Here is a 12,557-nt window from a genome sequence, read left to right as displayed (position 1 = left end):
ATAAATCAATAAGGTAATTTTTTATATAATTTGATTTTACACAGTCATATTGTTAAATTAATATCCTGGTCTTCATTCAAAAGTTTCTAGTCCCTAACAATCATCGTAAAAACTTTTGTCAAAAATTTGTATGAATTAGAAATTGATAATTGGAAACAATTTAAGCTTTTCTGTAATTACGTCTTTGTCGCTAACATGTGTAAAAATAAGAGTAAAAATTACATAAGAAAATAAAGAAGTTTTGATTTTCTACAACAATGTGTACATTTTTGTTTGAATCATATCACGATTTTCGTTTACGCGCTACATAGATAATTTAATTTTAGAAGTTCCTGGCTACAACTAAATAGTTTAATATATTATGATATATATCATAACGCGTTTTACAATAGAAAATTAAATATTTTAACAAAAAAGGAGAATTACGATGCATTTATATTGCGAATATGATATGAATGCTGTTGATAGATTTAACCATAAAAAAGACATATATGTAAATGTTAATGAATATTCCACAGTATTCAAAGGCACGATTATAATTTTAATCCAATTTTGTAGGCAAGCATACACGCAAAATTTACCATAAAAATATCGATAAAAGTTCAATTTGAAAAGTATGTACTTATTGTTAGATTATAAAATAAAAACAAAAATTTTCTTGTTCTAATTCGCTGGATACACTTGATGTGGCTATATTCCAATTTATCAAAACAGCCTGAAAAAAAATTGGTAGTTTTTCTTTCTAATGATAAATATACAAAAAAGTGTTGGTTTATTGATGATGTGCATTATATTAATTTTCTCTCAATATGAGATATTAGGTTTAGTGATATGATGTGATATTATTGAGTTTCGGTCTTGCAACCTGTAAAAATGTGAAAAACATTTAAAAGTGATATTATAATTAAAAGTAAAGCCAAACATCGTAATTTGAGGCATAAAGAAATATAATCAAATTAAAATGATGTGGCCATCTTATATACATCTGTAAATAACTAATAAAAAATAAGTACATTATAATATAGAGACTGTAATTAATTTAGATTTGTTTAAAGTAAAATTTCTTTAGGGAGTAAAGCTGTACAAATGCAATGGAAATAGCGTTACGCCCTAACATTTTGTCATTCGCTTTTGATGAGATCATTCGTATACACGTCGATTGTGTTCAGTTATAGTATATTATTCTAATATACTATAAGTGAAAGTAGAGCTTTGCAGCATCAAATTACAAATATGTCTGAGAAGAGTATACGTTATACCATCAGTAGTACAGAAATTCTAACTAGACCAACTCTTTGCTTGTCTTCCAAAAAAAATGGTATTAAGAGGTAGGGGAAAGTCCCGTAACGCCGGACGGCACCAAGCACCGGACACTCTATTTAATACTTAATACGTATTATTTGAACGAGTATAAATCTTTTCAGGGGCACACAGGATCACGCGCCAGCCTCGCCTGCGACGCACATGCCACAGCGAGAGCAACCTTTTCTTGTTTTAGGCGCAAAATCACGGCGTTACCTAAATAATATTTAGTAAATATTAATCGAAGTAATTCTAATATTTATGCATTTACATTTGAGTGGTATGCAAAAATAAAAGTTGTACTTGATAATTATCCGTGAAATGGTAGAATATCATTAGATCATTTAACAAATTTTAGTACGTGCCATCAAATGAACGTCGTCCCTTAGTGCCGGACAGTTAACATATTGATATTTCTTGTGAGATTTACGTAATTTATTCCAATTATTTAATTTTATTCTGTATGAGTGAAAAGCTATGAATGCACCAGCGAGAGCATCAGTGTGGCCCAGCCAAAAGGGTGTGAATAGTGACTTTTTTTTTGCAATATCTTAGAATATTCGTCAAAGACACATGTGCAAACATTCCAGAGCGTGGAAATGGCTACATAGGTGATCAATGCAGGTTACTTTGAAATGTCCGGTACTAGGTGCCACTGTTTAAAACATGTTTTTTATTGCAAAGTTTGATGGACAGTATTAATTATTTTTCAACAAAGATTGCGGTTTTGTTAATTTAGTTTGATTTCTAACTATGTTATCTAAAATAAATCATAATTTTAATAAACATTTCGTAAAACATTTTTTGATTTATTTATAAATAACCTTAGGTGTTCGCCACTTGTGGACTTCCCCTTATTATCACAATAGCTTATATAACTGATTGCTATTGAATAATAGTAATAAATATTACTATTCAATTCATTTATAATAATTCAATAATTTAAATATATGCATATGTGCAGAATGAATTTTAATCGAATAATTTTCATAATTTTAATAATTTAAACATTACAAGTCATGCAAATTAATCAATAAAAGTAAGCAATAAAAACAACAAATCATTGGAATTGCTGCTGCATTAATCAACTAACCAAGAAAATTATGTGTTCAGTTTGTTTAAAACGAACATGAACACAAATATATTTGTACAAATGTATAATAAATCATATCCATAAGCTATACTGTAGTTTGGACGTAATAGTCGTTAGATTTAGAGATAATATCCTTATTATAGCTTATGGCATGTTCATTATTACAATATTACGACTTGTTTAAGAGTAATAAATGTAATAATTAGTATTTGTTCAAGCTTGTGTGTAAAGTATACCAAACTGAAAGCAAAAATAGAAAATACGACAAATTTGTCAACTTTACGAAGACTAATTATATGACAAGGTAGGAATTGTGCTTTTAATTTCTTAATACATATATAATTATAATAATTCGATAAAATCTTAAGTATGCTAATATCATAAAGTTGTAAAACGTATGAAGTCTGTTATATAAAATGAATGCATGTCTGCCTGCCTAACTGTGTATTTCCTATATGCATTCATAAACCATACATCCAATCGTCGTGAAAATTTGGGAAAGTGTTAGGTATATCACCGGAGAGGTTTCCGCATTTTTGAACGATTTTCTTTTAATTTTTTAACTGAAAAATACATAGAACCTTCACTTTTCACCCTTTTACCACAAACCGCTATTTCCTAAGAATTATTATAACCATATTTCATCTCGATTTCTGTCAATAAACGTTTTTGATTGAATTTCGATAGAGATTTTTCAAGCTGATGAAAAGTTCAATTTTACATAAAAAAAATAATTTCATCAAGTTTAAGAAACAGCAACCCTCAATTTACACCTTCCTACCACACTCCCCAATTTCATTAATCAATTTTAACCTGATCGGCAACTGATCAATAATTGTCTTCTTAGACATTTTTCACTGAACTTCGATTCAGATTTTTCAAATTAATGAAAAAGGTTAAACTTTCTCAAAAATACATTTTTATTTTTATCATGGGTTTATTACCCCTAACTATCTTCTGAATTTTATATATCATATATAAAATTCTTCTGTAATGATGTATGTAAATATACTCCTCCTAAACGATTATTCGGATTTTGATAAATCCTTCTGAAGTTTGTTAAGGAAATTTTCTTAGGATGTATGTGATTATAAATACATAATATAGAAATAAATGGAAAATTGTTCAAAACTACATGTCATTGTCTCATATTGAAAGAATTTGAGACATTGTTTGGCATTGAAAGCAAATGAAAACTGTCATCTGCCAAAAATTTCAATTTACTTATGAGCCTAGATAATATTATAATATGTATAATAAATTCATGATTAATATAAGAAAAATGAAATTTCTACATTATTATTGCCAAAAAGTAGCTGAGATGTGGTAGAGGCAGATTGAATGATGCATATATGAAAAGGATTTGACAAAATAATTCACTTAAAAGATGAAATTAAATAATAATCACGATCGATCCTCCCTAAAACGTACCTATAAAATTTGTATTTGGCATTGGGTAAATAATGTAGCTCTTATTTCAGAAAACCCCTTATAACTAAAAAAAAAGAATTTGGTGTGTTTGACCTCTATGGGGCAAAAGAAACCAGATAAAATATTTAGAAATTGTATATTTATACGATAACTGGAAGATGTACTAAACATATTTCAATAGTCGGTTGTTTGATATTTGTTATGTGCTGCGATATATGTTGTTTGGTTTTCACAATATATTTACTAAAAGTCATACAGATAAGGTCATAAGCGTGCATTATATTTTGGGATGCTGAATGGGATATTTCGCTCGATGATGCATCTAATACAGCTGAACAAATAATCACGAAAAATACGTGCGCGAAAGATGTAAAAGATTCGCATTTTCGTTTGGATTTTTATTTATAGGTATAACACAGCAACACGTGATCGAGCACAGCTAATTAATAAAAATAATGAATAATGATTATATTAGGAATATAAATAAAGCTCAATAAATGTAAACATATGTTTGTTTTAGTTTTTTTTATTTATTAGTCCATGTTATATATCAATGTATGAAAAAGTAATCAATCGAATAAAATACTATCTAGCTCTCTTGTTTAATAACAATCATGATTTAAGTTAGCTAAAAATTGTATTGTAAACGTTTCTTTGTAATGTAATAATGTACTTTATTAAAAAACTGATAATAATATAACGATTTGAATTTTTTAATGAAATTTTGTAACTTCATAATCTTAACAAAAATTTTAAAGTTATACATATGAGAAGAGGTTTATTATAAATTCATTAAAGTTTGGAATATACGTACCATACCAAAATTTCAAAGGTGCTAAATCCTCATTCTTATCGATTAAGTCGATTATTTACACGGGTAGTTTTTGCAAGTTGTTCAATGAAAAATGCTACTCACACCTAGTTAGTATATATTATAATAAAACAATGTGCATAAGGTAACTTATATATCAATAAATTTGTGACCGATTCTCATTTTATTCGATGCTTTATCAAATATGTATGTTCGCTATACATCAACGCCATGTAATACTCTTTTAATACTATCTTGGCACAACTGTAGACAAATGTATTAAATATAAATGTCATTATATGTCGCGTGACTGCCTTTATTTTTGAATTATTTATGCATGCTTAGCTCTGATATGCATCAAACGTACAATGCCATATGATGTACATATATATGTTTAGTAGACATAACATAGTACACAGAAACTATATGTGTTAAATGGATCAATGGTCATACGATATATTTCATTTGATGCATGTCCAATAAGAGCGATTAGAGCATTTCATAGAAAATAATACACTTTGTGATTTGTGAAGAATAATACAATAAAGTATGAGTGAATTGCGTACTGAAAATTCCATATAAACATGTATAAATTAAAATAAAATCGTCATTTTCTAGTATAACAAAGTTGTCCTGTAGCGAAAATTTGTGCCATAGGTACTTATATATAGTTGATTTATATATTTTAAAATAATTATTAAAATGAAACGATTCTCCCGCACAACAAACCAATGTTATGGCAAGAGTATGTTATGAAGAACTTTCCATACTAAATATTGATAAATGTCATGCGGTTGCTGTGCAGTTCAGGTTTTCAGATAGAAAACCTAACCTAGAAACCGCACAAAAGTGAAAAAAAACGATCTTAGATAACAGGGTCTTTCTAACCCAGCTTCAAACATACGAGTGACACATTGCAGTTTATGTGTAAAACGCTTGAATGCACAGCAAATACATGACATTTTGACAGTATTCAGTATGATTCAGTAGCATAATGTATGGATATGGTATAGGTACCTATATATAGTTTTTTAAATATTTTAAAATAATTATTACAATCGACCAATTCTCCCGCACAACAGACAATATTATGGCAAGGCTATGTTATGAAGAACTTTCCATATTAAATATTGACAAAAGCATTGTGATTTCCGTGCAGACAATATTGCTCCATATCTTCGGAACGGCTCGACAAGCCTTTGCCAAAACTAATCAGCCCGTCAATACAAATCGAATGTTTTTTCAATCATTCAAATCGGTTTATCCATGCTCCCGCTATCGTGGATTAAAAATTGAATCCAAACATAAGAATGCTCTCACACATATATTTACATCCAATTTATCTAAGGAAGTAAATATAAGACAAAAATATGTACCTATTTGTAATTAACATGTTATGAACGTTTTTCTAGAAGTATTTTTGTTAAGAAAGACTTATTTATGTTCAGGTATTCTATCAAGCTTGAAAACAAAACAAAATTTCACAGAATACAATATTTTAAGAATAATTACGACTCTAATGTCAGAAGATCGTAGTTTTATTCGACCAATTATGCGTTCAATGATCCTTTGGCCAAATTGACAAGATATGACTCACATCATATGATGTACTCCATGTAGAAAATTCTAGGTGATTAATTCAAACAACTGATCATCATTTAAACTCATTTTATTCGGATCAGGGGTAATAAATAGAGCACCCATTTTAATCATTGCTTGCTGTTAATTTTTATGTAACCTAGGTATGTGGCGCATTTTGTCTTAAAGCAATTTGTCCAAACTTCACAATATGTACAAATAATCATCATGACTTTTGTTATGTGAAGAATTGAAATTTGTCTACATCTTCAAATTGTGATAATGAAATCCTCAACGGTTTATCCTTGAAGTAAAGTTTACGGTTTTTATTAAAAACTTATCAATGCAATTTTCAATTTGATAATGTACACGTTTATCTTCAGCGCGCAGCTCATTTTTTTCAAACATTAATAAAATTTTATAATCTAAAAATAAAAATTAAATAAAAAAATAATTTCTACATTTAGTTGCAAAGAAACGGTTCGGCCGATTTGGTTTATGATTTTGAACTTGTAGGATAAGTTACTTAACCTGTATGGTAAGTTATAATAGTAATCGCAAAAATCGAAGATAAACATCTTTATCTATCTTTCAAATCGTTTCAAAGATTTCTGAACATTTTAGCAAAACCTTAGAAAATATGGAAATATGAATTTATGTAGTATGTATGTATGCATTTAGGTTCGAATCCAGAACGAGGATTTAAATCCGGGACCTTGTAATTACAAAGCTGGATAATTATAACACTTGAGTATATAATATATAATAATAATTCTATCATCAAATGCTTATCGGGTTGTCAACGTTTAGAAACAATGCGACCTTCTGATAAAACAGGGTCATTTTTATAATGTTCTCATTTCAGAACGATAAGAGAATCAAAACCGATATAAAATATATCAGTATTACATTTATTATTAAACTGAATAACTCTTACGGTTTATGAATATCACTGGAAAATTACTGATCTTGAACTTTTAAAACATTTTGAGATATTTTGCAAAAATAACAACATGTATTTTTAAGTTATTTCTATCATATTTGATTACTCATTGAAAACAAATAATTAAAACTTAATCAATTACATATTAATTAATTATATAAATAATTAAACTAATCAACATTGCCTTAATCAATTATTGCATGTATAAAATTAATTAATTAAAATACATTGTATTAATATACATTGCCATATATATTCCAAAGAATTCAAATAAATATTTAATTATCCATTTGCCAATAAGTTTAAGGGGTTATATAGAGTTAAAATTTTCAACAAATCGATTTTTTTATTTTATTTTCTCAATGAACATATAATTAAGAATTCACACAGAAAATTTCATATCATTCTGGTATTCCTATCATTCTTGCTAGTCGTTGCAAATGAGAGACGACTTACACGGGTCTTATATGAGCGCGAACGTGTACTTGCTCAGGTTTTTTCTACTTTTGAATGTGTTCTACCACATGAAATAAAACAAAATTTTGGGCAGTAAAAAAAATTGAATAGCCTCTCTAATGATGTTAATTAAAAATTAATCCAAACAACTGCACTACCGGAAAATTTAAAACAAAAAATTATTTTCACTTTTTCATGCACTACAAAATAATTATTAGACAATATTTGTTATTAATAATATAGTACATTCAGATGCAAATAAAATCCCGTTATTTGTTTGTCGATATCTTTTACAGTTACGACAAGAAACGACTTTGAATGAAGGGGTCACTTTCATGTATTTTCAATGATATCACGGCCAAATGATGAGCTACGGATTTGAAATTTGATATAACGGATTTTCTCAAAAATTCCTATAAAATGGCATCAAAATCATTTAAGGGTGGGGCCTATTCTGCATGGAAACACCCATACCCTTTGTGACTGAAACTGATTAAAGAAACAAATTATTTGTTTCAACAATCTAGTGAAATTTTATTCAAATGTCCTATTAAATATATTTTAATCCTCAGTATGCTAAATGCTTTATCTATATCTGAACTTTTTATCTTCATATTCTTTTCGACTATAAGATCTGAAAAGATGTAATTGTTAATTGCAATTAAGATATCTCAAACCCCTTCAGTTCACTAACACTGTTTCGATACCAAAAATATTTATATGTAGGTTGTATTGATATACATTACTTATATGCTTGAGTAATTATTTCTTTCCACAAAAAAATTAAAATACATACAAAGTTTAGTAATTAGAAAGTTTTTATGTACATGCATGTAAAACGATTATGTGTAAGTTTTCAATGTCTTAATAATCTGAAAAGATTTACAGTTTCGCATATAATACATAAAAATAAAGATGAATGTATTACTTTACACAAAAACTATTTTTCCCTGAACTTTATTCAAGTAACCTTCGACACTTTAATTTTAATAACATCGATATATAATTGATAAGAAGAATTCTTTTCATTTTTTAAGGTCATTGCTATCAAATTGCTGTTCATTCATTAACTTCGCCATAATGCGTGCATTACATCAAATTCCTTATAGCTTTCTATAATCTTGTCATATTTGATAAAATTGACATCTTTTTTGAAAAAACATTTAAAACTTAAAAAAAATATGATCAAATATATGCTATATAATAATACCATTGCATTAATCGTGTGTTCATGGTCATTCATAATTTCTCAAAAATGCTGAAACAGCGCAAATATATGAATAAACGAAAAAAATTGGGGCATATATTTCTATTTGAATCTCAAACAAAAAACAATATCAAATAAACATTATTGATAACGTTTAAAGGCATGTAGTCACAAACCGTAATAGCTATTTAAAGTTTACAATTAAACAAATGTTCCATATTCAAGAAAAAAAAAAATAATATCAACAATAACATGCACTTTTAAAACAACTATTTATTATAGTTCAGTCATTGAAGTAAGTTCGACTCGGAATTCGAGCTACCCAGCTGTAAGCCTGTAAATACTTGTATATTGACACCCTAAAAGTTGTCTCAAAACCTACATATGGTATTAACACCCTACCATATGTAGGTTTTAAAACAACTTTAGAGTGTCAATATACAAGTATTAACAGACTTAAAGCTGGGTATCTCGAATTCCGAGATTCTTACCTAATTTGAGCTTAAATGAATAGACTATTACGTTATTTAGTACAAAGAGCCATTGCTACTCTGTGGTTAAAATGAGGTGGTTCCAGGTTCCATACCCACCTTGGTCAGCTTGATATAGGACAGTAATGATATCTAGAGATTACACTTGAGATTATAGATGTAAATTATGAAAATATGTCGAATGTTCATTGCCTTATCAAACTTTTAATCAATTATTCATCTTGAACATCATCTCATATTTGATCATGGATATTTTGCTTTATACGTATTAATAATATGTATTTAGCGAATACTATTCTTTATATACCCAATCATTTCTAATTATATTGTAGATCAGTAAATTCATTTCACTATGTAAGTTTGATTCTTTTGCTACATTCCAGAAACAATTGGAACAAAACCGAACATAGGTATTTTTTTACAAATGCAGCAATTAGTAGATAAAAATCGTTGTTTGGTTTTTATACGTTATATTTAGTTTTTTTTCTAATTAGTGAATTTATGTAATGAATACTGACTTTGAGAGACTAAAAAAACAAGTCAATAATATATAAACTTCAGTAAAATTTATATTTTTATGAAAAGAATATGTGTTATATAATATCAAAAGAATAAGTAATATAAGACAAATACAGTTATCTCGGATGAATGCACAAACGACCTCTAAAAATGTGGCCTTGCAGGTTTATTTGAATCGTTAAGTATAAATGTATTAATGAATAGACATTCCTAATCAAACCAATGTCAATACAAACAGCATTGTCAATAATCTGTAAATAATTGTCTAAGATTCCATGTACGACTTATGAATAGAATAGAAATCTTAACAATTCAATACAAGTTCCAATAATTATGTTGTAATTAATTAATAGAATAATATAAATTGATTAAAGCAAATAGAAGACATCCGTAAAGTTTCTATAAATGCATTAAAAATTTGTTATATTAATATTATCTAATAAATAATAAAAAAAATTACATATCACAATTCAAAACAACTATGAAAACAAAAGGAAAACGGATTGGTATATTTTTTGCCGACGTCACAAAAATAATCCACATAATAAAAATAAATAGCAGTGGTTTAGAAAATCCAGTGAATTTTGAATACATAACGTATCATATAGAATTAGCGTAGTTTTGTAATCGTAAAAAAATAAATAGCAATCCAACAAGATTCTAACAATAAACAAAACATAACCTATAAAATTTGTAACAATGCACTAACCTTTTTATCATCTTGCTCATTGACACTGAGCATTTCGGCTTTGTAATAAAGTTTTAGCAGATCTGTAGCAGTTTTATAAAACACTATATTTGATATAAAACATTTAAACTAGATACATCACAAATTAATGGAGAAAGCCGAGTATTAAAAAAACTTGTTAGGAATGTCACGCAGACAACTGTCATTTTGACATTTACCAGTGTCGCCATCTGTTCAATGACAATGACACTGCTTCTGTCATTGCAACTTCACAGCGTACTTTTTGTCTGACATTTGCGTAGTAACAGTTGACGATTTCGTTATGAAATGAATTTATTGTTGCGTCATAAATAAATTTCATTAGTTTGGTGTAGAAAATGTTCAGAAATTGTTATATCTGTGCACAAAATAATCCGTAAGTACAGTCATTATTTTTTATTGCCTTTCTTACGAATTTGAAAGATATAGCAATATAGTCAGTCAATATATTCTGCATTGTTGAAGTTCCTATTAATGTGTGTAATAGTAATTGTTGTAAAATGGTTGCAAAGCGCAGGCATGCCTTATATCTCATCTTTAAAGTATTTACTTTGTACATAAATATGAGAATTTCTTTAGTTACAAAGGCCAATATCACATTTATATTAATTTTAATATTCCTATACACTTTTGTCAGTTATAGAAAAATTATTTTCTTTTGAAATGTCTCAAAACATTTATTATTGTAACCAACTGTAATGGCGTCGAGTTTGTTTTACAATCATAGCGATTAATAGAAATTGAAAGTAATTCTTATGAGATTGTTTTTTTTATTATTTTTTTTATAAATAACAATTAGAACATTAGGTACATTCTATGAGTTATTTTGATTGACAATAATTAAATATATCGATGGTAGTTACCCTAGTAGGTATTTACTAGCTTTTCACTGGATCTATAGTTAATTGGCCATAATTTTTTCAGTCGTCTTTATTATGTATGGTTTACCAGAGCAATCAGTGAACTAGGATGACTTTTTAATTTGTGATGATGGTTATTGTTTTTGTTGGTTGTTGTTGGTTATCTTATTTTCAAAAAGTCTTCAATATAAACCTACTTCAGATCACCATGCAAAGTTTTATTGCTCACGTACCAGGGTGCACCTACATCTTGAGTAGTTTTGATTTGTCCGCTAAGTAGTTTTTTATTGTTTGCTGAAACAGTGCCACATTAGATTTGCTAGAGCAGCCCCAATTTCTTAATCTTATGGTATTGTGATTCGATTTCTATTAATTTATGTAAATGTCCAATAATTTGGTTTAAAACTATGACTTAAATCTTATGATATTGTTTTTTCTTATTATTTCTTTTATTAATGACAATCAGAACATTAGGTACATTCAATAAGTTATTTTGATTGACATTAATTAAATATAATTATCAAAAGTAGTTACCTCAGTAGGTATTTTCTACTAGATAGAGTTGTACTGGATCTAGTTAATTTGCCATAATTTTTTCAGTCGTCTTTATTATGTATGGAGCAGCAGAGCAATCAGTTAATTTGGGTGACTTTCTAATTTGTGATGATTATTAGTAGAGCTTGCTTTTATAAAGTTTTTAATATATAACACCCTATCTAATGCAGAGTTTTGTTGCGCACATACCAGGGTGCACCTATCACCATCCTAAGTAGATTTTGTCCATTCTACGTAGATTGTGTCCGCTGTATCAATGCCACATTAGATTTGCTTGAGTAGTCCCAATTTTCAAATCCTATGAATTTTTAATTCAATTTCTAATAATTTATGTAATGATTTGGTTTAAAACTATGATTTATTTGCATTGAGGCTCTTGCTGAACAAAATATTGCTTTGCTGCCAAAATCACTTTTGGTTATAGGTAAAAATATCACACATACACTTTACTATAAACAGTATTTTGCTATTATCCAGAAAATTCATATAAATATATTTCAAGAATTACACGTTTCCTCTGTAATTGATATTTTCATGGGCCTACTGTTTACTACTACTTCTTCTATATTGAAGAATTATTTGTT

The 12,557-nt window shown here is 28.0% G+C and overlaps 1 protein-coding gene across 1 annotated transcript in view; it reads right to left on the bottom strand.

Annotated features, from left to right (window-relative positions):
- Window positions 1-10,573, bottom strand: part of LOC113383633 — a 16,752-nt gene extending 6,179 nt beyond the window's left edge. Inside the window, exon 1 of the mRNA XM_026621884.1 lies at window positions 10,541-10,573. Coding sequence (XP_026477669.1) covers window positions 10,541-10,573 — 33 coding nt within the window. The remainder of the gene's footprint in view (window positions 1-10,540) is intronic.
- Window positions 10,574-12,557: the final 1,984 nt, after the last annotated feature.

The sequence above is a fragment of the Ctenocephalides felis genome, unplaced genomic scaffold, assembly GCF_003426905.1.
Source record: "Ctenocephalides felis isolate EL2017-DRISC unplaced genomic scaffold, ASM342690v1 CF-g0.4_SCAFFOLD_03570, whole genome shotgun sequence".
Lineage (NCBI taxonomy): Eukaryota > Metazoa > Arthropoda > Insecta > Siphonaptera > Pulicidae > Ctenocephalides > Ctenocephalides felis.
This window is presented reverse-complemented; position numbering and strand designations above follow the sequence as displayed.